A 25869-nucleotide genomic window follows, 5' to 3' on the forward strand; every position below is an offset into this window, starting at 1 on the left:
GGGCAGGAGCAGGGAGAGCGATCGAGAGAGAGAGAGAGAGAGAGAGAGAGAGAGAGAGAGAGAGAGAGAGAGAGAGGGCTCGCCGCGCCTGAGCAACCCCTGTCTGTCGCTGCCGCTGTCGCCTTGGCCGCCGCCGGCCCGGACTCGCCCAGAGCGCAGGGTGTGTGCCCCGCTGCGCCTGGAGCGCGGAGGCTCCTCCAGCCCCAGCTCCTGGCCCCGGCCCGCGCGCGCGGGTCCCGGGGGCGCCGACCCCACCATGCAGCTGCAGTTCCGGAGCTGGATGCTGGCCGCACTCACACTGCTTGTGGTCTTCCTCATCTTCGCAGACATTTCGGAGATCGAAGAAGAAATCGGGTAAATAGCCACCCCGGGCCCGTGCCGCGAGCTCCGGCGGGATCTCTCCCTCCCCTCCCCAGGCACCGCGCTCCCCATCCGCTTTGTGTGCGCCGCGCCCCCCTGTCGCTCCGCTGGAGGGATGGGGCTGGCGGTTTGGACTGGGGTTGGCAGTGTCAGGGGCCCGGGACGCTTTGGGGAGTGGATGATGGGGGCGCGGCTGCCTAGAGGTGTCCCCGGGCGGGGTACACGGGCAGCTGTAGCCGCACGGCGTGGAGAAAGCGGACTCGCCCACCCTGTTCCCTGTCCCCTGGTCCCTTCCCCTGGCGTTTGCGCTCGCCGGTGTCGCCGGGGTCGAGGGAGGGCGCCGGGGAGTGTCTCGGGCGGGTAGAAGGACGGAGAGTGGAGGGAGGCAGGAGTTTCTTTGTCTCCGGCTCGGCCGCTTTCTCGCCTTGGCAAAGTGGGCAGGGGGCGCGCGGGGATCTCTGAGCTGGGGGAGGGGAATCCCCTGGCGGGAGCTGAGTGAGGTAGACCCTGCACTGACTCCGGAGAAGGGGAATATGCTCTACACACACAGGCACGCTCCCACGCCTCCCGCCAGCCAGCTCAGGATCCCGGCGTGGGGGGTTGGCACTGCTTAAGGTGTGGCGCGCGGGGCTGGAGACCCGGGCTCTCTGCTGGCTTTGAAGGTTCAGCTAACCCTGCGACTCCCCAGGCGACCCCGGGTTGCTGTGCGCTCTCAGCGGGCGCAGAGAGATGGAGACCTTGCCGGAAAGTCTCCATCGCCGGCCAGTGGGCTCCAGGGTCCCCAAGAGCGCACGATCTCAGCTTGTCCCCCATCTCTTCATGGGTGGGCGGGACCACAACCTCGAGCTGCTCCTGGTCCGGGACTTCTTGGAATGTGCTCTCTGAAGGAGCCTGTCACACCATCGGGGTGCCTCCTGGGTTGAGGCTGGCGCCCGGCCCTTCAGACTACTGCACGAGGAGCCCGACCCCTGTCCGGAGCCTCCAAAGCATGGTGGACATGTGGGAAGCAGGGCTCTGAGGTGGCCTTCAGGAAAAGGGTGAGATCTCAGAGAGGATGGCAGGCAGTGGGTGAATCCGGTCCTCTGTGGGGTTTGTGAGGAGCCAAACATATGGACGTCCCATGCTGCGTGCGCCCCTCCTTTGTCCAACTTCATTATCTACCCGAACAGAGGATGCGCCGTGCTGTCAGGCCCCTCCAAAACAGAGAGCGACCAGAATCCAAAATGCTGAAGCCCTGGGGACCCTAGCCTGCAGGCAGGTGTCTCTTCCCGCTCTTTGCTTTCGCTCTGACACTATCTCTCTCTGTAACGCACAATACATCCTGTGGACTCCATTATGCTTCATGAGCCCCTTTCGGCGTTATTCTTCTCCTCATCCTCGGTTTCCCCAAGAGCTCTGAAAACTTTCACCGATGTTCAGTTAACACACTATGTGCCGCCAGCGCCTAAGCACAGGCAGAAACAGGTTATTCTCCCATAGCTGTGTTCCTGGTGTGTGGCCAGAGAACCACCGGTCGCAACAAAAGTTGGTGAAGTCACATTCTGGGATACTGGAAGAGACCATGATGCTAAGATGGGCCTTCTGCACTTCCGGGTTTCTGCCTGGCCCAGACCACTGGGTGACCTTTGGCGAGGGGGAAACGAAGGGCCCATATGCCCACTAGTTCTAGGAACATGTGCCGCCTCTCCCATAAGCAAACACCCTTGCTCGTCAATTTGCTAAACTTCTTACTGAGTATCTTCTATTTCGCCAGGGACTTTTAATTTTTAAAATGTAATGAGAAGATCAGTTACACGTAGTGTCTCTCTTTCCTGTCAAAGGCATTTTGAAAGTTCCACTTTCCACAGTCAGACTTTTCCAGCAGGCCATCAGGAGTTTCCAGAGCAGTATTTACATTTAGAGTGTATACTGAAACTCAGTATACACTGATGTATACTGGGCTCGATGCTGTGAGCATATCCTCTGTGATATATTTCAACTGGGGATCCCGAATTCTTTTTCTTTCGCCCCTTACCTGAAGAAAACCTCCACCTAGCCCATACTGACATCTGCTGCAGCACCTTGTGCGCTGACTCTGGCGTTTGGGCTGACTGACATTTAGCTTGGTCAGTCATTATGACTTTCTCCTAGTTTGATGTAGTCACCTTGGTCCTATATCTATGCCACGTGATCGGCATCGATAGACCAGTTCCATTTGCAGTCAGTCCCATCCGTGTTTAACCTGGGGGGAGGAGGCTTATTGCATTGGCCACGCATGGTAAAGGAAAGAACAGTGTGGGCAGGGAGGATGGGAATCCCACTTGTTAAAACCTCACTCCTTAGCTGACTCCTAGAACAGTCACTGACTCCTAGGACCACCTCGGATGTGAATAGTAAGGTGTAGGTAAATGACCCATCACAGAGACGGGGGAGGGTTGTCAAGAGGACTCTCTCCCGTGTCCTGTGCTTTTCAGGATAGCCTGGGATCCTACTCAGGACCACAGTGTTCTTGTACCAGCCCTTGCTACCTCTGCTAGAAAGAATAGCCAATTACCCGCCAGAGAGAACCATGGTCCAGAGGTGCTGGGGATGCTGATTCTGGAAGGCAGTAGACAGTGGGAACCTGAGATCTAGTGATCGGGCAAACAAGACAGAGAGTCACTTTAGGGATAGGTTTACCAAGAATTAAGGAATGGATAGTGAAAGAAGCAAGCAACTCTGTGTGTGTGTCTGTCTGTCTGTCTGTCTGTCTCTCTCTCTCTCTCTCTCTCACACACACACACACACATGCACGCACGCATGGCCTGGAGACCCATTTTTCAGAAGTCTCTCAATGCTTTCTTAGAAGATGAGATCAAAGGTTAGTGGCATCCATGGTTCTGACCCGCCCCCTGCACTACATATGCTCTGGCCAGGGGTAAAGCTCTCTTTCAGAGGTTTCGTCTGAGAGACATCTCTTCTTTCTGAGTGATTTTCTTCCAAGTTCCACTTTTGACCCTCTAGTTCTCATTCAGCTGGGACTGCACCAGGCAGGAAAACATGTACAAAGCCAAATTCTCTGCTAAGCACCCAAGGAGGCTTGCCTGAGAGCAAAGAACACAGGCGAGTTCTGAGCCAGCAATTGAATGGGGCTTTTGGTGAAGCAGCCACATACCTAGCCCAGGAGCACCTCCTGAGCTTTAACGTCGGCTGGCCCATGTTGGATCAGGCATGTTCAGCGTTTAGATATTGTGACATGACATTATTATTTGCAAAGTCCACAATATGCTATCTAGTTACCAAAAGAAATGGCAAAGCAAAAACTTACAACATTTTAAATAAGTTTACAGTTTGCGCTGGACTAGGTTCATAGCTCCTTTGGTGTGCGTAGCACCTGTGGGCTGCACCATTGACACACCTACTAGGTAAACCGAGTCCTTCTGGTTATCACCTGGGCTTTAGTCTTGAGTGTGACACCTCCACCTCCGTAGGAGTGTGGCTCATGGTTGTTGTGTCAAGCACATTGTCTTCACAACAGGCCCACAGAAGTCATTCAAGAGGTATGGGTTTTCCCAGTTTGTCTCAGGTAGGCACACAACATCCTTGGGCAAGGTGGCACTCGGAGGTCCTCAGGCCACAAAGGGCTTCTCCTGTAGAAACAGCTCCCTGGGTTATGAGTTAGGCTTTGTTTGATGTAGTATCAAATATCTAAGCCATACCGTGGTTGTTTCCATGTAAGGCAGCCTCATACGGATCTCCACCTTTGCCATCCAATGCTGTAGTCACCAGGTGAGCCATTATAATCCCAGGAGCACTAAAGAACTCTGTTTAAAAGATAAATGCATAGCTGGTGACCCTAACAATTCCAGTTGTGGCACCAAGGGGGGTGGTAATGATGGTTAGCATGAACTGAGTACCAGCTGAGAGCTATTCTTGGCTGTCCAAGACATTAACATATTCTATCCTTGTGGTACCCCAACGGCAAGCAACCAGGGGCACCAAGAACTTCTGTTCATTGAGCTCCGTGTACCAGGCCCACGATGACTACCTGGGAGCATCTGTTCACTGAGCCGTCACTCCACCCATCTCCAGCGGGGACTGCTGCTACCCCTAGTTTATCCGGAAGGAAACTGAAGCTGTGAGTTAATTCGCTAGTAATGAAGCGCTTAGTACTTGACCCTGGGTCTACATAGGTCAGAGGTCAGGCAGACTGTGGGCTAAATCTTCTGCAGGAGGTAGCGTTCTCATTCTCTCGCGAACTAGACTCCAGTGGCAGCTGAATTAGACTTTCCTGATTGTATCCAGGTATCCAGAGCAGGGGTGATAGTGAAGATATTTAGAAATCGATCCATCTTGAGAACTGATGTGTTAGAATGGCTATCTGAGTGGTCAGAATTGATGCCATCTAGTACATCATGCCAGGGTCCTGGTACCATATTAAATGTCAAATCATTTCTAGGAAAGTAACAGAGGAGGAGGAGTTAGCGCTGTTCATCAATGAGACCCGGTCTGTGAGCAGGCAGTGACTCCTGCCATCCAGGGCCAGCAAGGTTAAATACACTTCTCAGAGGAAGAGTCTGGGTGGATGCAGAAGAACATGGCCTTGGGCAGCTGCATCCTCCGCTCTGTGAGAAGAGTTTGTGTTTATTCAAGGTGGTCCTTGTCATTGGGGGAGGCATTCATTTTTTTTCCTCCTCCACCATCCTAGTATAGTTCACCCAAGCATAAACACAATTAAAAGATAAAATAGAAGAGAAAGACGTTCTGGTTTTAACTCCCTTGCTCTGAGTCCTTGATGCCAACTGTTCCAGCATCCAATTTGAATTGTAAATAGATATCCATATTGGAAACCAACTCAGTGCGCAAGGCCTCTCTCCCCTTGTAGTACAGAGTTGCTAGGTTTTAAAACTGTTTAGGTTTCACAATCTGGGAATGGTGAAAAGTGAAAAATGATAACTACTTGACACAAAGAGTGGGGTTCTGGAGAGCTTCTCACTTCTTTAAGGAGAGAATGCGCAGAAGTGGCTGCCACCTGGTCATGGCCTCCTGTTCATCCTTCCATGGCTTTACCTGTTCCCTTCTATACTGCTTACAAGTTTCTGCATTGTTCCATGATTGCCCATTTCTATCCCTTTGCACACGCCCATCCCCCTTCAGGGACTTCCGATTCACGCTAGCCTTCCTGCTCTCCCTGCCCCCCTTCCCATGACCCCCCCCACACACACACACACGTTTCCTCTCTGCTCTGCCATTACCTCCTTGGCGTCACATTCCCAGCCCCACCTTCCTTAGCTGCTCACCCTGTGTGCACCTTGACCATCCCATCATGCAAGGGCCCTATGAAGACAGAGTTCACAATTATGTTTTATTTAGCCTATGTCTGAGCTCCTCCTGAGAAGTATATGGCCCAGGAATACCTGACCTTTTGACATTTAAACATGACATTGCCATCTACATGTTCGCCCTCAAGAGTCACTTGATCGAGTTACTGAAACAAATCACTTTTTTCAAAAGTCGTAATGTTTTAAGGTAGTGTGCTAGTTTGGAGTGAGCTGCATTCGCAGCTGTCCTGGGGTGCTTGTGGCCCAGGACTCCAAGCTGGAATAATGAAACCCGTGAAGTACCTTTTGAATGAACAAACGTAGGTTTGAGGTTTAGCGAAGTCAGGTCCTAGTCTCTCTGGCTCAAAAGATCCCCACTGTTCAACAAACAGTTGAACACCCCCACTTAATGAGAAAGTCATGGTATGTCTGCCATGTGCAGCATGAAGGGTACAGCCTGGGAAGGACACTGAAAGTGACATCTCTGAGACACAGCCCACATAGAAATGCAAGGTCCTCCACCCTTATGTATACCGTCTCCAAATGTTCTTTATGGATACTTAAAAGTAGTGCATTTATTTTTAAAGCGCTGTCAAACTAGGGGATCATGATGACCCGTCAAGGCTGGGGATGCTGCACAGATCTAGATAAGCTCAGGAGGATCCGATCTCACATCTGCCCAGAGCAAAACTGAGTTAGACAGGCAGATGGCAGATAGCAGAAACTCCACGGCCCACTGAGCCCATGGCTGTGTCTCTCTCCTTTTGGAGGGAGGGGGATGATGGAGACAGGTCCCTCCCTAGAGGTCTGTCAGGGTGACATCCCCAGTAGCTGCCTTCTTGCCAGTCTGGGTCTGGCTTGCTATCTCTGCTGTGCTAGTCTCGTCCTTAAGTGTTGAGATTAGTCACTCTCTTAGGTGGCAGCTGGGCTGGTTTTAAATTCTCCCCAGTTGTCCACAATTCATCACCCAGCCAGGAGGCTGTCCAGTGTCCTGACGGGACCTGTTTGTCCCTGAATGTGCTCGGCTTCAGCTGTCACCTACTGCACAGTAACACGGAGAGGATGGCTTCAGTCGAGGAGAGCAGAGAGCGTGGCTGCGCTACACACAGGCAGCTGTGTTCCTCCAGATACACTTACAAGCACTTGGGGGAGCTGATTTGTTTCCCTGGAAAATCCTGCATCACGCCCGGCTTGCTGTGTGAGTTGTAAATCTGCATTGCAAGAAGGAGGCTCTCCACTCTGTCAAGGGGATTTCCCTGCGCCAGCGCCGCCACCCCAACCCCCACCCCAAACTTCAGGGATGCAGTTTCTGCTCCTGTAGCTTCTTAATACATAGTTTAGGGATCCAGATGATGCCCCTGACCAGTGGTCCCCCAGATGCTGATGTGCAGAAAGGACAAAGGATGCAAAAGGGAAGAATAAAAAAGAAAGAAAAGGCGCAATGTATCCAGAGCAGTTAGGCAGTTTTCAGTTACCAGCTGCCATTGCTTCAGAGCCTCTATGCCCTGAGATGCTGCTCTCTTTTTCTTGGGGCTACTAAGATGACCACACTTTGAAGAAAGTCTTAGAAGATGACCCAATCATCCTCTTCTTTGGCGAAACGGGTTGGGAACCAGTGTCTGTGAACCCCAGTTTGTTTCATTGTTTTGTTTTTATTTTTAATGCTACCAGCTTTTAAAAACTTACTTTCTGGGATTTGGTTCATGACGGTTCATGGTGGGAACCACACCGGAAGCCACAACCCCCCTCCACACACAGTTTTGTGTTTTTTTCCTCCAGAGGGAAGGTGCCAATAGACAGTAATAACAAAGTCATTTTGTGGGTGCTAGATATCTAAGCCTCACGGCAATCTGATAAAGTCGATGTCATTATCATCCCCACAGCACAGGTGAGGAAACCAAGTCACAGAGTCATCAAACAATTCATCCAGAGTCACACAGCTAGTAAAGGGCAGAAGTGAGACCTGAACCCCAACCCCAGGGGGCAAGAACCACGCGAAAGTGGTGCATTGAGTGGCATCCAGTGACGAGATGGGCATGCACTTATCTCCAAGGGAGTAGTCACCAAAACCGCAATACTTGTGTGAGAGAGGACTATGCAGACACACCAAGGCTGGGGGAGGTTTTCAGGGGTGGGCTGCTGGTGCCCAGGACATAATGGGCCATGACAGTTGGAAAGATCCATACGCAATGGGGAAGGGGGGAAGCTTCAAAAACACCACTGCTTTTGCCTCCCCTCCAGCAGCCTTCTGCCCCTAAGCTGCTCCCTTCAGAGTGGCTGTGGAAGATGTTAGGGAAGAAACTGGAGGAGGCTGTGGAGGGGGGCCTGACTGACTCACTGAGGGAAGGAGAAGCAAGGCACATGGTGAAGGCCTGGAGGAATTTTCTTCCAGAGAAGAAAGGACGGGCTCACATTGCCAACTGCCCCAAGTCAGGGAAGCCTGGTTAAGAAGCTACACAGCAGGGAAACATGGGCTTCATCAGGGAGGTGGCACGTTCCAGGGTGCCCCCATTTCCAGGGCCTGACCCCCTGAGAACTCACTTTGATAGTGCTGTTTGACCATCTGCAGATAAGTACTGAAGGCTCAGAGAGGTCCCGGGAATTTGTGACCACACGGCAAGTTCAAGAGGAGCTGCATTCATCTGGCCCTGGCCTCTGCTCGCTGCTCCTAGCTACTTTTTGGTACTGAAGATGTTTAGACCGCCCTTCTGGTCTTGCCCTGGACCTCCTCTACTCTGTTCCATTGTCTGTGCCACACTGCAGGTTTGTAAAAGGATACTGGAAACTTCTGAGTCTGTAGGAGAGACTCATGGACGGTCTGTAGACTAGCAGCCTGGTGATATCGCTGGGGTCTGGCGGTTCAGCCAAGGCTGAGGAAAGGGCAGACGCTCCTGGACTTTCTGCCCAGTAAGACCTAAGTGTTTGCTGTTGGGTTTCCTAATCTCTAGTTTCTAGGCTAAGCGCATTGGCCTCACTCAGGAGAGCGATACCTCAGGTAACTCATGCCTTCTTTCACGCTATTGCCAGGACAGTTTAAATAATAGAGGTGAAGGCAGAGGGTGTCTGGAGAGAGGGAGCTTGCCTGGGCCGGTGGCTTTGGCTTGCTGTTTTGTAGGTCACGAAGGCACTCAGAGTGCCTTCCTAAGACTTGACTTTAAGCGAACTGTGCAAGGTGTCCAAGCTAATGCCCTAAGCAAAATGTTTATTTCTGAGAAGCAAAGAGACAGGTGAGAGGAACGGCAGTACTGCTGGCTGTGTCTAGGCATGCTTGAAGAAGGCCTCAAAAAAGATTCTGGACAGTGAGGAAACAGTCATGGCTTGCAGGCCTTCCCACAGCCTACCCATGCTGCCAACCATGGCTCTGACCCCACAGAGTGGGGTCTTGGGTCTTCCTATAAATCTCTTCCTACCCATGCTGCCAACCATGGCTCTGACCCCACAGAGTGGGGTCTTGGGTCTTCCTATAAATCTCTTCCTACCCATGCTGCCAACCATGGCTCTGACCCCACAGAGTGGGGTCTTGGGTCTTCCTATAAATCTCTTCCTACCCATGCTGCCAACCATGACTCTGACCCCACAGAGTGGGGTCTTGGGTCTTCCTATAAATCTCTTCCTACCCATGCTGCCAACCATGGCTCTGACCCCACAGAGTGGGGTCTTGGGTCTTCCTATAAATCTCTTCCTACCCATGCTGCCAACCATGGCTCTGACCTCACAGAGTGGGGTCTTGGGTCTTCATATGAATCGATGCCACCCAGAGCCTTACTTCTGCACTGCCTTCTCGCTGGAGCTGTACTTGCTGCCCCTGATGCAGGACACCAGGCTCCACCTTAGTACCAACAAGGAGCTATTATTGGGTGGTGGAAATGCTGGCCTCTGGAGAAACCTTTACTACCCAAGTGCCCTCAAGGAAGTGGCCCCCTTTTCTGAACCTCAGTTCCCTAAGCCACAGCCTCCTCATGATTGTGCAGACTACAGACAGTAGGGTACAAAACGCTGCAGCCTCTAAGGAAAGCAAAAGAACAGTCTCTCCCCAAAACCCTAATACAGACTCCATACCATCCAGTCTAGCAATCTCACTAATGGGTATGTATAAAACAGAGTGGCTGGAGAGACGGCTCAGTGGTTGAGAGCACTGGCTGCTCTTCCAGAGGACCCAGGTTCAAGTACCAGCACCCACATGGCAGCTTACAGCCATCTCCAACTCCAGTCCTAGAGAATTCGATTCCTTCTTCTGACCTCTATGGGTTAGCACACATGTGGTACACAAACATCTATGCAAGCAAAACACTCATACGCATGAAAGGGAAATAAATAAAATCACCCAAAGCTTTATAAAAATTGAAAGCCAAGACCCGAACAGATAGGTATACAATAATACCACTGTTCACAGAGGTGTCAGTAACAATGGGCAAAAGGTAGGAGCAGCTCGTATCCATTGGCAGATGAATGGACCATCAGAATGTGTTTCACATATAATGAAATACTATTCAGCCTTAAAAATGAAGGAACTTCTAACAATGCTCCATTCAGCGCAGATGAACCTTGATGCCATTAAACTAAGTGAAATTAATGCAGTCACTAAAAGACAGCCGGTGCCTGATTCCTCATACAGGAGCTTCCTACAACAGCCAGGTTCTTCACAGAATGGGGATTATCACCGTTGGTAGGGGGGAGAGTGAGGAGTTATGATTTAATGAATGTAAAGTTTCTGTTTTGCAAGATGAAAAAAGTTCTATAGAGGGATGGTGGCGAAGATTGCACAGCAATCAGAAATGTACTAAACGCCACTGAACAGAACACTCAAACAAGTTCAAAACAGTATGTGTTGAATATGTTTTACTACAATTTTTGAAAACGTACACACACACACACAGACACACACACACACAAATGAGGGAATGCCTGGCAGGTGCTTGGGCACGTTGGTTTATTTTAAGAGCATGGTGTGGTTTTAACAAAGCAACATCAATGAGGGTACTATTTCATTTGGAAGGTAATACGATGCCAAGAAGCATGGGAGGGAGGCAATCGTGCCAGAGAGTGAGGGAGTGGCAGAAACAGAGAATTAGAAAGCACACACCATCACTATAGCATGAGTGTGTTTGGCTAGACTTGCTGAACGTGGCCCAAATCCCTAGCCCTTGGGATTTAGGACTATGGGAAGTACAGGCTCATGCTTTTCTGTGTGGCCACTGTGTAAACACTTGCTGGCTTGCCTGCCTATCTAAATTCAGTGGAGGGGGTCCCTGGGGTCCCATAAACACTCAAGTTCATGGAAGGCACAGTGCAGTGGTGGAGATGAGGGAGGCCAAAGCTACTCAGACCCCTCCCAGTGCCTTGTACAGCTTCCTTCTCTCCCTTGCTCTGTCTCTGCAGGAGGGGGGTGGATGTCTTGAAACTGCCCCCCTTTGGCACAAGAATGAACTCAACAAGAGTCTAAAACCTTGGATTTTCTGATTTGGCAACCACAAGACTAGGAAAATTGAAGTCGTGTGGTCCCTTTCTTGTCAGGCTCACACCATATAGTACCTGCAAGAAAATGGGACTATGCAGTTGGTATGGCTTCTGGAAAGTATGAGGTCCATAAAATGGCCCTCGAACCAGAAAGAACATCCTCAAAGGCTTGTCCAAACCAGAGAATTTGCATCTTGGACAAGTTCCAGGAGATCCTGTCACTGTTAGGCCCTCTGAGGAATTGAGATACACTAGGCTAGGGTCTTTTCACTTAAAGTGTGGTCCTTAGACCATCAACTCTGGATATCACCTAGAGGTACGGAAGACATGCCGAATCTCAGGCCTGCTAAGTCTATCTGCCATGTACTAAGGCCCCGGGCAATGTGTGTGCACTTGCACACATACTTGCACACACACACACGACAATATAGTTACACACCACAAAATGATGTTTTGCTCAACCCCAAGCTGCACATGCCAAAGCATCTCCCTAAGGTTGTAATGGAGCTGAAAAACAATGCGCCTTTCCTGTGTTTGGATAAACACATTTGTCTGTAGGACACAGTATAGAAACGTGGTGTTTGGTCCTAGGAGCAATAGGCCATAGCATACAGTCAGCAGACAGAAGGCTGCACCGCCCGTGTTTGCAAAAATACTTGGTAGCATTCCCACAACATCGCTTAATGATGCATTTCTGCAGGCATGTCCCGGTCACTAAAGGATACATCAGTGTAACTGCTCTCCCGGCCTTCTGTAGTGACCCGTGCCTACTCACCAGGGAGAATTTGTCTATGTCTCTCTGCCCAAAACAGAATTGCCCTTGAGTGACTCTCCAATGGATGTAAAAAAAAAAAAAAAAAGAAGTAACTCATTCCAGGCACAAGGGAGATCCCCATGTGTATATGAAGTGCTTTTTATGTAGACCACACATATATTATAAAAACACTACAGGAGGTACTGGGGAGATGGCTCGGTGGGCAAACTGCTTATCAGACAAGCACAAGGACCTGAGTTTGAATCCCTAGGACCCATGTAAAGCTAGGTACAGTAGCACACATCTCTAATCCCAATTCTGCTACAGCAATTTGGGAGACAGAGATAGGAGAATCTCCAGAACCTGGAAGGCCAGGGGTATGCATTGGAAAACAGCAGAAAGACCAGCTCAAATGAGACTGAAAGTGAAGACCATTGCCCAAGGTTGTCCTCTGACCTCCATGGCTGTGCTATGGTGAACACACACACACACACACACACACACACACACCCTGTAAGAGCAACCTGACTGGTAACTGAAACCCGAGTACAGTAATTGCTTCATAAAGCCAGAAGAGGGACCTAACATTTTTCCGTCTAGCTGGCTGCGTTCCTCAGCCATGAGGTAAAGCCAGAAGGAATCATCACCAAAGGTTGACCTGACTCAGGAGTCTAAAGAGGTTCCCGTACATCTAGGCACAGCCTTGACCTAGGCCTGTAGTACCAGATGGTAATTTCTGGAGAAGCAGGACAGCAAAGCAGTCCTCAGCTTCACTGAGCTCTCTGGTGAGTTGGTTGGCTGTGATCATTCAGATGGCAAATGGCCTGACTTCACAGTTGGCACAGGCCATAGTAGTTCCTCCAGAGGTCTGGGGCTTCCTCGGCAGATCTGGTGGGCTGCCCAGCCTGTAGTCTAATTCCAAACACCACTGTGGTGAATGGAGAGGGGAGGCCTCTAGGGGTGATGAAGGCTAAGTATAGGGGAGACTTTTAAAACCCATCTGCTCTTCCTGATAAAGAGAGCCCCTGAGCAGGATGGCAGCCAAGAATTTAATTGTATTTATTCTTGCTATTATCTTCTATTTAGGGCAAGGGATATTGGTATTCTATTTATGGTAGTGATACAAAGATGTCTTTTGTGATAAATTCATTTAAGTTTTTAAGTGAGTCAATTTAAAGGCAAGTGTTGAGTCAATAAAGTTGAGTTAGCAAAATACAGGAGAATAGACCCCAAAAAAATGTTATGGTTGATGTAGGAAACACACTAGTCTGATTTCTTCCCTGTGCCATTAAGCAACCCAAAGGTAGTGAAGCCAAAACAATTCCTTGAGGCATTTCTATACAGAGTGAGTTAATTCCCTAGAAGGATCCCTGGTTACAGAAATGATCCATTCACTATACTTGAGGAAGTACCCAATGGAAGACTCCTCCCAGGAAACAATCATGCAGGTGATTTAAATAGTGGGGTGTGTGTGTGTGTGTGTGTGTGTGTGTGTGTGTGCGTGCTTATTGGCACACTCATGCAATCTTCAAGCACCATCACCTTCCAGGCAGTACCATCTGGACAAGAGAAGGTCAGGATGAGTCAGGTCCAAGAAGACCTTCCTCTCTCTGCATCACTACCAGGCCAATGCCTGCTGCCATTCTTTAGGAATGCCCTGCCTCTCCTCGGTACCACTTCGTATCTATCATGTGGTAGTGTTCATGGCAGCTACCCAGGAGCTCACCGAGAGACAGGACCATTTCAGATCTGTGCTGTGTTGACCTTCCAGGTCCTTATCCATCCAGTGCCTCATAGAGAATGTGTGCTGGTTTGGAAAACCCAGGAAAGAAGAGGGAAGGCAGAGAAAGAAAGGAGAGGGAACTAATTCCAGCAAGGTCCTGTCAAATACATTCTGGGATCCTTTAAATACCTCTTTGTGCTACCAGAGAAGAGGAAACCTGCGAGGTATTACATGGGGCTCTGCAGCCATCTGATATGAAACTTATCATTACTTTTTGAACATGAGATGCCCCCAACAGGCTCGGTCTCAGCTGGTGGCGCTATTTGGGGAGATACCAGAAACCTTAGGAGGTACAGTCTACTTGAAGAAAGCAGACCACAGGGGCACGCCTTTGATGGGTCTACCCGGTGCCCAGTCCCTTCCTCACTATCTGCTTCCTGTCCACCCTGAAGAGAAGAGGCTCTTCATTATGCTTGCACTGCCATGAGATTCTGCATAAGCACCCTTGCCAAGCTGTGGACAGAACCCTCTGAGAGAGTGAGCAAAATAAATCTTTTCTTCTTTGTTAGATATTTTGTTCACAACACAACAAAGCTAACTACTGCATATGTTGATTTCTGTCTTATTAATATAGTAAGCCTTCTCACTCCCAATTCCATGAAGAAAGATCAGCCCACGGATGAAGTTAGTATTCCTAGCTAGCTGCTTCATGGTTCCACACGGCCGTCATACACAGAAACCAGAAGATTGGAGGGATGTGGCCAGAATTGAGAATCAAGCATGCTGGCTCCTGGCAGGCTGAGATCCAGCTGATAACAAGAAGATTAACAGAGGTCCACAACCTCCTCAATCCTGAGGCATAGAAGAGGGTTTTTAAATCAATGCTGGCCAGGCTGGCTTAATGGTATCTAATCTTGCCTTTTGAAGCTCAGATATTTGGGAGTTGAGATCTATTGAGATAAAATAGAGTGAAGCGTGTTGGGGTTTAGATTTTTTTTTAGACTTCATCCAAGTCTCATTGTGCAGCGTTGTTTTTATTTTCTTAGAAGCAGGCAGGGATTAGCCTCGCTCCATCTGCATGAGGGGTGGTCTATTTTTATTCTCGTTCTTTTTTATTCTTTCATCTCACTCTAGATCATATTCTGTGAGGGAAGGAGTTCGTGTCTGTGCGTGCTCATTTCTATGGACCCAGTGTATGGCTCTGTATATGCTCAGTGACTATTTTTCAAAGGCAGCGTCTCAGAGAAACCAGTGAGGACAATGTACCCCAAGCCTGTCTTTTGGGGGGAAAAAGAAGAAGAAACAAAAAGCCATCTATTTCTGACCAAGTGTGCACACAGCACAAGTTAGAGGTCTCTGACATAGACTGAGGAGTCAGAAGCCCTAGAGAATCTGTAGTGGGTCTTAGGTGCTCTGTGAACCCCTTCAGATGACAGGCACAGGGTCCATATGTTTCAAAGGATTCTTAAAGAAAAAGGAACCATCATGGACCCCTGAGTGCTTTGAAAAAAGACTATGCCAACAAGGAGCAGTTTACTAGGGGGCACGGGGAGTAAAGGAGCTGAGAGGACCACCCACACTACCAAAGGGAGCCACAGCATGAAGGGTCTACCTGGGGTGATGTCCATGCAAAGACAGGAAGAGTTAGGGAATAATCCAAACAAATGGGGGGAGGGGAGAGGGCATGGAGAAAGGAAGCTGTTCTGTGTGACTCTTGGGTGGGTTTGGTCTTTGGTTTCACACTTGATTATTTTAGACAGAGGTATCCATCTGTGTGGTGGTGAAGATGGGTGAACCAGAACACAGTGCACAGAACACCTGAGAAATAGCCAGAAAAAAATCAGTTCACCAGCTATTAGAGCAAAGAGGGACATAGGAGGCCACTTATTAATATTATTATTATTATTATTATTATTATTATTATTATTATTATTATTATTATAGCAACAATTATATGATGTGAATGACTTGTCCAGAGTCCCCTAAGTGGTAAGAATCAGGAGCTGATTGGTTTGCATTTTGTAGAGCAATTGGGGCTGAGAGAAAAGCAATTTTGCATGAAAGCCATAGTGCTAATGAACCTCTGTCATAGCAAAGGCTCCAGAAATAAGCCTTGGTCTGTGGCCTCACTTGGAGAGTCGGAGCAGAAGCCAGGTGGCAGAGGTCAAAGGGCAGAGTAGCCAATGAGGGAGACCAGGACAAGAGAGCAAGGGAGGCATGCTGCCAGTATGTGCACCCTTTAAAGATGAGGGTGCCCAGGGTCCTTAGGTTGGGTCATCATCAAGCGTGGTGACTTTGAGAGACTACTTTGCTTAGAGCGGTCAGGTGGAGTGAGATTCTACAGACAGCAGGTTGGCCTTGCCAGAGGACTGAAAAGGAAGAAAAGAGCAGGAGACAGAAGAAGGGAAACAGTCTACAAATAAACATGTAGATTTCCAAAGAAGCCAGGCTGAGGAGATGGCTCAGTGGAAGAAGCCTTGCCAGGCAAGTGTAAGGACCTGAGTTCAAATCCTCAGAACACATATATATATATATGTCTACTTAGATTCAGTTCTCAACTTGACATAGCCTAGGGTTATCTGACTGGAAAGTCTTGATCTGAGAGGAAAGCCTTGACCAAGAAATAGCTTTTAGATCAAGTTGACTTGTGAGCATGTCGGGGGTCAGGGAATGTTAATGTTGTTATTAATATAGAAGGACCAGGCCCCCTGTCACTCACATCATTCCTTGAGCAGGTGATCCCAGGCTGTGTTAGAAAAAAAAAATAAAAAAAAAAAAACAAAAAACAGAATAGCTAACTAAGTATGAGCCTGTGAGTGAGCCACAGAGTTAACCAGCGAGGAGCATCCCTCCATATTTCTACTTCAAGTTCCTGCTTGAGTTCCTGCCCTGACTTCCCTCAGTGACGGACTGTGTCCCAAAAGTGTAAGCCAAATGAACCCTTTCCTTCTCTATGTTGTCTTTGGTCATGGTGCTTGTCACAACAACAGAAGGAAACCAGAGCAGCACAGGAAGCTTTGCAACAGGAGGCTTCTACTGTGCAATGGGAGGCAGGAGGGAAGAGAGAGAACCCTGGGACCTTGGAAGACAGTTAGCATGCACGCATGCACACACACTTGCATGCATGCACACATATACACACGCACACACGCAATACACACATGCACACACACATACATGCACATACATGCATGCATGCATACACACATATACACACAGATATGTTGTTTTCACAGTTTAAAAATAAGATCGTGAGGGAAGAGAAAGGAAGCACAAGAGGCCCTGTGACAGAGCCACAACCTTGAAATGAAGTGGAGCTAAACAGCAGGGAGGGAGAGAGGACAGAGAGGATTAATGCAGTGAGCTCGTACTGGGGTAGGGGGGCACAGAAACACTATTTACAGAAGGGAAGACTGGAATGCACCGAGCCACAAGGCTGGGCTGTGCTTTTAGACAATAACCTGAGAGTCTTTTCCATGGTGCATTTGGAGTCTGGCTCCCCTAGTCCTCTAGAAAACAGCCCTTCCCAGTCCACTCTAAACACACACTTCACTGAGGTCTCCTCCATTCCTGCTTTTTATATGTGTTCTCAGTAGCACCCAAGGCATGAGTAGAAATTACAGCTCCATGCCTAAGGCCAGGAGGATGTTTGCTTGAGTGTGTGTATGTATGTGTGTGTGTGTGTGTGTAACTGTTTGCTACATCTTGGTTATTCTCAGGGTGGGTGTTTAAGACAGAAAACAACCTTCCAGCCTGAACTTCCTTCCAGAAGCCTCTGGAAGTATCCAAAGCGAAGGGCCAGAAGTCCGCGAAGAGACAGGGGAGTCGAGTCAGAGGGACAGCCCACTCCAGTGCATGCCGCCTCCTTCCCGACGTGGCTTTTCACTCCTCTTTCTCTACTTAATGAGTTTCGGCATCTGTCTGGAGTACAGTGACCAGGAACACTGACTGCTTCGTCTCGCCCTCTGATACCTCTTCAGTGTGCTCTTATACTGACTCTCAGCTTTAACTTAGTTCAGGCTCCAACCACTTAGAGAGTCTTTTAGAAAGCCCGGTTCAAATCCTGCCTCTTGCTCTCTCCTTGGCTGTCAATCACTGGGTATCATCTGAGTTTGCTTTTCTTTTGCCGTGATAAAACACTCTTACTGAAAGCAGCTTCGGAAGGTGGGGGTCTACTTAGCTCACATTTGCGGGGGGGGGCGCAGCCCGTCACTGAAGGAAGTCAGGGCAGGTACTTTAACAGGGAACCACAGTTCATTGTGGGCAACGCCCACCCTAGGAGATGGGTCTGGGTTATGTGAGAAAGTCAGCTGAACAGGGCCCTCCCATGTCAGTCCTCATTCAAGACAGTCTCTCAGAGCCATGATCACAGGTATTAGGCTCATATCCCTAATACCCAGGCAGGACTGGAAGCAAATGGGGAAAAAGAAGTTTCTGGAAAAAACCAGAGAAAGTGTTGCCACAGCTGAGGCTGGTCTCTGGCATGTTTTAGAGTCTCGTTTGGTTCGTGGGAAATGCAGATACTTGGTGTCTTCCTTTCCTTCCCCCATTGCCATGGTTAAATTATCTTGACAAAAGCAACTTTATGGAGGAGCTTGCTTCGGCTCATAATTAAAGTTACCCTCTACCGTCTCCCATGACTAGGAATTCAAGGCCACAGGAGATTCAGACAGCTCATCACAGTGCCCTAGTAATCAAAGGAGATCAATGAATGCAAACTTCCGCTCAGTCCCCTTTCTCCATTTAGACAATCCAGAATGCCAGTCAGGGAATGATACTTCTCATGGTGGGCAGGTTCTTCTCACTTGGATTAATCAAAGATAACCCTGCACAACCAAACACCCTTCACCCAGGTCATTCTAGCTTCAACTGAGTTGACAACACCAGCTATTACACTTGGCTTGTACCCAGTGTGTGCCTACTCAAGGTGGGATCAGGCCTCTCTATGCAAGGGTTCTCTCCTGCACGGTCCCATGAACTATGGGCATGTGACATTCAGATGTGTCTCCTACATGAAGGAAAGAAAAATGCACAAAAATGATCTCCAGCAGCCCTTCCTTCTGGATAAAGCCCAGCTTCACATCTGAGGAGGCCATAGAACATTAGAAAGCTTGATCCTACTATGGCTAACCATCTTGTCCTTCCTTCATGGCTTCTAATGGTACCCTAATGGATTGCACTATGGAAAAACAGCACAGCAGTCCCAAGAGACTTCTTAAGCTCAGCAAGCAATAATATCTGGTTTATTCTGTTCTGAAGGACAGTGGCTATCACCTTCAATAACACTGCAACAAACACTCACAGGGGTTTCTATTTGAACCCTATAAGACCTGACTTACAAGAAGCATATCAAGACCAAGAAAGATTCAGGGCTGTAAGAGCAGAAGCTGTGGGAAGCTAGAGCTCCCGGCCCCTATCCAGTGGTTCCACTCTACCTCTTTACAGCTAACAGTAAGACTTCCTGAGTGTTGACCAGCATTGCTGCTGAGGAAGAGGGAATGGCCATTGTCCTTGGACCAGGCAGGGTCACAAGGAGACACATCAAAGCCCCCAGAAGAAAAGCACCTTCAAAGTCTTCCCTGTCCGGGTGTCCTCTAGAAATTCTGTCATGAAAAGGCAGCAGCTGACGTTAATAGGAACGCTGCCGCGTCTGAATGCAAGGCCATCAAGAAAGGAACAAAAGAAGAAGAAGAAAGCCTGGTTGAACATGGAGGCCTTTCAAGTAGCCGCCTGGCAGGTTCAAGAGCAAAGTGTGGCGCATCAGACGGGCGTTCTGCTCCTCTCTTTAAAGAGCATGGATTTATCCACACCCTACGACATGAATGAAATGAGTTTCCAGGGCTGTCAGCTTTCCGGTTAGGGTTCTGCAGTAGTACGCTTCTTCTACAATAAAAGAGAGGGGAATGGCAGCCAAGGTTAAAGCAGTGGAAGGGCCGTCAATAACGGATGCAAAACAACTGGGTCACAGACCGAGTGTGTTTTCCTAGCAAACTGTTTTCAAGCGTAGCCTGCAATGACTGGACCACACTTACCGATCAGCGTAAGGCAAGCAGGAAGCCTAACTCGAATATTTTCCTGAACCGTCTGCTTAGCTCTCCCGCTGCGGTTTCTGGGATAACCTTTGCTTCTGCTAAATTCACTAGCATCCCTGGGACTGCACTCAATCCTTACCCACAGTCAATGAAGGGGAGGTACAAGGCCTCCTTTCATAGATGCATGGAATCTGGCTGCATGTGGATGATGTCCTGAAACCTCTTATTCTGGGGTTATTCACTGGGTGATCCTGGGCAAATACTAAAGCTTTTTTTTTTTTTTTTGGAGCTTTGGAATCCTATCTCTAAAAGAGTGAGAAATAAGGAAGTGAGCATACCATATTTCTGGTACTGTGTCTGGCATGGGGTAAGATTCCACATATGAAGCCATGATCATTTTTAATGACTCTGGGGATCTTCATGTCCTTCTAAGCAGCGTTTTGTCCACATGGCCAATGGACAAGAACGTCACCTGGGATAACGAAGACATGGCTCTTGGGGAGGGAACTTTGGTAGTGGGAAGGAGACCGTTTGCTCTGAAGGGAAGACTATGCGTACCTACACACTCTTTTAACAATTTGTGTTTGGAAATGTAAATCCAAATTTTGTGGAAAATGATGGGTAATTCTAAGCAAAATCTGCTTGGGTGTGAATATAAAGAAAAATTGAATTCAAGAATGTGGACACCATCTGCCTGGGCACCAGAAAGTGTCAAGGAGGGATTTTATGCCACTGCAGATAGAACCTTAAGGCATTAAAAAGAAAACAAGTTAAAATACTGCATCTCTGAGCCAGAAGGACTGATAAAGATGTCCTGTGAACTCTAAAGGACCCCTTTCCTTGCAATAATGTTTCATGTCTCTTCCTAATAGCAAGCTTCCTCCGGGGTGTGCCCAAGGATGACGTTTTTTCATGTGTCTTTTAGGGGAGGGAGGGTCTGTTCAGGGCTACCCAGTGAGCCAGGCAGAGGGTAAGAATTGTACCCAGGAAACCCCCAATATTCTGTCCTGGAAGAGAGAAGCAGCTACTGCTGGCAAGTCCTGCTGGAGGCCGAGTAAGATGGCACACTAGTCAGTTTTTGTCAACTTGTCACTAGCCAGAGTCACCTGGGAAGAGAAGTCTCAACGGAAATGTCCCAAGCAGTGTCTGTGGGCAAGTCTGCAGGGGCATTTCCTTTATCAATGATTGATGTGGAAGAGCCCCGCCCACTGTGGGTGGTACCATCCCTGGGAAGGTGGTCCTGGGTTGTATAGGAAAGCAAGCCCAGCAAGGCATGGCGAGCAATCCAGCAAGCAGCTTTCCTCCGTAGGTTCTACTTCAGTTCCTGCCCCCAGGTTTCTGCCCTGGCTTCCTTCATGGTGGACTATAAACTGTGAAGGAAGTAATCACTTTCCTCCCCAAGCTGCCTTTGATCATGACATTTATTATAGCAATAAAATGCACACCAAGACAGATATGGACTGAGAAATTCTGTTGCTAGGTGATCCTACAAGAATTCTTTGAGGGCTGGAGAGATGGCTCAGTGGTTAAGAGCATTGCCTGCTCTTCCAAAGGTCCTGAGTTCAATTCCCGGCAACCACATGGTGGCTCACAACCATCTGTAATGAGGTCTGGTGCCCTCTTCTGGCCTACATACAGACAGAAAATTATATACATAATAAATATTTTTTTAAAAAAGAATTCTTTGACTAGAAGTACGAGAGATTAGAGGGAGACAAATAGAGAACGTGGTGGAAAGGAAGAAATGGCTAATAGAGAGGAGACTTTGAAAATCTTTGCAAAGTGATAGGAAGAAATATAGAATTGGCTGAGGAGAATAGGGAATGAAGGGCCGTTTAAATTTAAGGCAAGATCAAGTGAATCTATATTGAAATGAGAGCAGAAGGGTGTGGGCGAGCCTAAAACATGGATGGTGATTCAGAGCTGAGCTCTTTGACCAGTTTTCTAGGTTCAAATCCTGAGGTCCTCACTTGCTATGTGGCTCTGATGCTATTTCATGTTCCCTGTGCCTGGGCATGGAGTCCTCTTCTGTATAAATGGACGTCTGTTCCTCCCTCAAGGGCTATAGGCAGGCAACGGTGAGGTAAGGTAAGATTTGTGGAACTTAGCCTGACTTACAAGAGCCCTGGGATACATATCAAATTATGCAGCTAGTGGGAATTGTTGAGTTCATGGAGGATGGAAGGTACGGTGGCTAGAGAGCCTCAAGGCAGAAGGGATGCGATTCAGAACGTAGATCACTGGCTTTGGATAAGGAGACAGCTGGTTCCTCTGTTGTAACACGAGAAAGGTGGGAAGCTGAGTTCCTCCATTAACGAATATTAATTGAACCCTGGAGGCGCTGGAACCGACACCACTGGGGGTGGCAATATTAGGCAGACATGCTCCCAACATGAGGCTACCACTGTAGAGGGAGACAGTGCCTTTAATAAGCAGGTGTGGTGATGGGGAGTAAGGAGAAGCACAGTGGGGGCACAGAGAAAGTCCATGCTATTTTAAACGGTGGTCAGGAAAGGCCTTGCTACACAGATGACATTTGCACACAGATTTCAAGGCGGGAAAGTGGTCCATGGGGATCTCCCTGGAGCAAACATCCCAGGGTGAAGGCACAGCTAACGCGAAGCCCTAGACCAGAGCATGCCCGGTGGATGCAGGTAGAAGAGCATGGGAGGACGTCTGAGTTCTCCATCCTTCCTCCCCAAGCCCTGCTCTAGGAAGCTGAGCCTTCTCTGTAGAAGAGGGGCACCTGCAACTGTTTTGGCTCATCTCTTCATTCCTAGAACACACTGGATATGCAGGAAGTGTGCTTCCTATGAAAATAGTGGCATGGGCAGGACCCCAGACCTGTGTTTGGCCATGGTCTATGGTGGGGGCACTGGGAACCGAGTTAGAGAGCACCTTGCTGCAAATAGACTAGAACAGGAAGGCAGGAGGGCCCTGACTTGTAGGAAATAAGGATGCATGAACTCAGAAAAGGCTTTGTAGCCATGAACACCGTGTTGGTTTTTCTTGTTGCTGACTAAATATACAACCAGAGCAACTTGAGGAGGGCAGGGTTTATTTTGGCTCACAGTAAAAGTGATACAGCCTTTCATGGCGGGGAAGGCTTGGAAGCAGGAGCAGAAGGCATCTGGTCACATTGCCTTCCCTGTCACCAAACGGCAAGCAGACTATACAGCCTCAAGACCCTCCTTCCAATGACCCACTTCCTCTCATCAGGCTCCACCTCCCAAAGGTTCCACATACCTTCCATAACAGTGTCACCTTTTGGGGACCACAGGATAGAACACACGAACCCAAGGAAGACACTTCATAGTCAAATCACAATAATACCTTCCATTTAAAAGTCACTGGGGCTAGAGGGATGGCCCGCTACTTAAATAGCATTACTGGCTCTCAGAGAGGACCAGAGTTTGGTTCCCAGCACTCACAGTAGGTCACCCATAGCCTGTCACTGCAGTTTCTGGGGATCCAATGCCCTCTTCTGGCCTGAGTGAACACCCACAGGCATGTGAATGTGCAAACTAGCACACGCATACATGTAAGTAAAAATAGAATGTTCTTATAAGCCTTTCCCACTCTTCACCAGTTTCAACTCATTTATTAATACAGATGCCTCCACCTTTGAGTTTTAAGTGCTGTTATCTGGGTCTCGGAACCGCAGGGACTGTAAGGTGCAGCACTATTTTAGATAGCGGTGTATAAAGTCTGTCTCCTTTAACAATTTGGAGGTCGAGTCCCACATGAATTGGTAACCCCAGTTTATGCATCTTCTCAGGTCCACACCTCCATTCACTCTGGAATCACTCTGGCTGGGGTGATAAATCATACCGTCTGCCCCTGGCTAGACGTAAGACAGAGGAAAGACCCGGAATAAGCCTGGCGTGGCATGCTGGCATCCAAGAGGCTTGTTTACTTGCATTTTGATGTGCAGATGCCTAGAAGTACTTTTATATAAAGTCTGGGGAAATTGGCTGGAGCATAATCAAAGCTCTGGGTTCCCAGGGATGTTTTCTGAACTGAAGCAGAGGGGAGAGCAAGGAGTGAGCTGGTACCTTTTTGTACAGCAAGGGAAACTGATTGACAAGGAAAAAAGTTGGCTGAAATCAAAGCGAATGTATAAATCAAATCAAGCTAGTATTTAAAATAGAAGACGGGATGACATGAGGAATGTGGAGAAGCGGGGAAGGAGAGCTCAAGGGCACAGAAGACAGCCGGCCTCGTTAGCTGAGTTAACCTTCAGCTTCAAACACACTCTTGGAAGCCCAGTGCCAGAGACCTCAACTGTTACAGAAGTAACACTGTCAATTTGACACCTACACACATCCCAGCCTTTGTGTGTCCTGTGAAGCCTCCCTGTCTATGGGGTTTAAATAGTCCACTACAAGAAAAGGAGTCTCAAATACTGGCGAGCACATTGTAAAACTGTTATTCCCGACCTGAGAACCAACTGCGAGAGAAACTGCCAGTCTGCATGGGCAGCGCCAAGGACAAAAAATGTGAAGCTGAAGCGGCTGGGAGGAATGTCTCATGCTGTCACTCTACCTCCTGAAATGACGCCGATCAATTCCAGCACGATCGTGATAGTTCCGCACTGGTGATGAGCTGGCCTTGCTGGAGTTCATGACCTATGTTAGACCCGTGAACGCCACATATAAGCATAAGGAAGTCCTCGGGAGGAAATGTGGCAATGATGTCTCCGAGACTGTAAGGCGCATCTTGCATCCTACGATAGGAATCACCAACCTTCTACAGCCAGCAGGTCAAATCTGGCCAGCTCCCTGGTACCAATTTCTGCCTTAGTCGCTGTTCTATTGCTGTGAAGAGACACCATAAATAAGGCAACTCTTACAAAAGAAAGGATTTAATTGGGGCTTGTTTACAGTTTCAGAGGTTTAGTCTATTACCATCATGGTGGCACATAGGCAGACATGGTGCCAGGGCCATGGATGAGAGTTCTACATCTGTATCCTCGGGCAGTAGGAAAAGAGAAAGCCACTGGGCCTGACTTGGTCTTTTGAACCTGCAAAGCCCACCCCAGCGACACACTTCTTCCAACAAGTCCACATTTCCTGACCCTTCTAAAGTAGTGCCACCCCCTGATGACTATATTCAAACATACAAGGCTATGGAGCCCTTCTTATCCAAACCACCACATGGTCCTTAGGGCGAGGATGGAAAAGAGTCAAAAGAACGACATTCATGTTCAATGGTTTGCAGTGTGCTCTGCGTTTAGGGGATCTTTGCATTAGATCATGTTACCTTTTCAATGATCATACCAACCAGATACTATTACTCAATCTATAGACATACAAGCACATAGAAGCTTCTAGATAGTCGAGGGATGATCTAAGATCAAACAGCTAATGACTAGTTCTTGGAGAAATCAGACACTTGGAATTTCACCTTAGAGCTTGCTCTTCTAGCTTGTTTCCTGGTGTGGGATGTCCTTGTCCTTCTGTATACTGTGACTATGTGTTTCTATTACTAGTTAATGAATAAAGCTGATTCAGTCAGTGGCCAGGCAGAATATACCTAGGCAGGAAATCGAAACAAAGATAGAAAAAGAGAAAAGGCAGAGTCAGAGAGATGCCATGAAGCCCCCAAAGGAGTAACTTGCCAGGGTATTACTAGTAAGCCACAGCCACGTGGTGATACATAGATTAATAGAAATGGGTTCATTTATAAGAGAGAACTAGCCAGTAAGAAGCCTAAGGCATTGGCCAAACAATTGTAACTGATATTAAGCCACAGAGTGGTTATTTTATAAGCGGCTGCAGGGACCGGGTGAATGGAGAGAAACCATCCAATTGGACCAGCAGGATGGAGAAGAATCTCCCATCTATGATTCCCCCCATCAGAAAATTACTGGAAGGGCAGAGCCTAAGTTCCAACAGAAAGATTAAGGGGTGACATGAGTTCACAGAGGAAAGACAACGGATCTCAGAGGATTATGGAAAGAGTGTAGGAGAATGAGGCCTCCTACCCGTAACAATGGCAGGAGCCATTTTTAATTAAGCAAAACCTTATCCATCCTGCTCCACCCCCCAGGAGAATTACGTTCTTCTCATCAGCAGACTGATGGAACGTTTGAGCAAAAAAGATTCTACTGAATTATTATATTTTTTAATGTCATCAATAAAACATTTGTGGAAATTTTTTCTTTCTTATTTCTGAAGGGTGTGCATATCTTTAACTTTTCCTCTTGGCTCATAAAGCCTAAAATACTTAACTGTCTGATTCTTTAAAGGAAATCTTAACTGA

At 48.3% G+C, this 25869-nt stretch overlaps 1 protein-coding gene and 1 non-coding gene across 3 annotated transcripts in view; both read left to right on the forward strand.

The window, feature by feature from the left end:
* Nucleotides 1–256: 256 nt before the first annotated feature.
* Nucleotides 257–25869, forward strand: part of St8sia2 (ST8 alpha-N-acetyl-neuraminide alpha-2,8-sialyltransferase 2) — a 66007-nt gene continuing 40394 nt past the window's right edge. For both annotated transcript variants that reach the window (XM_057756470.1, XM_057756471.1), the window contains exon 1: nt 257–354. In XM_057756470.1, the coding sequence (XP_057612453.1) occupies nt 257–354 (98 nt within the window). The remainder of the gene's footprint in view (nt 355–25869) is intronic.
* Nucleotides 19322–19464, forward strand: LOC130865626 (small nucleolar RNA U109). The gene has a single exon (XR_009056177.1). It is a non-coding gene; the product is annotated as a small nucleolar RNA U109 (small nucleolar RNA).

The sequence above is a fragment of the Chionomys nivalis genome, chromosome 23, assembly GCF_950005125.1.
Source record: "Chionomys nivalis chromosome 23, mChiNiv1.1, whole genome shotgun sequence".
Classification (NCBI taxonomy): domain Eukaryota; kingdom Metazoa; phylum Chordata; class Mammalia; order Rodentia; family Cricetidae; genus Chionomys; species Chionomys nivalis.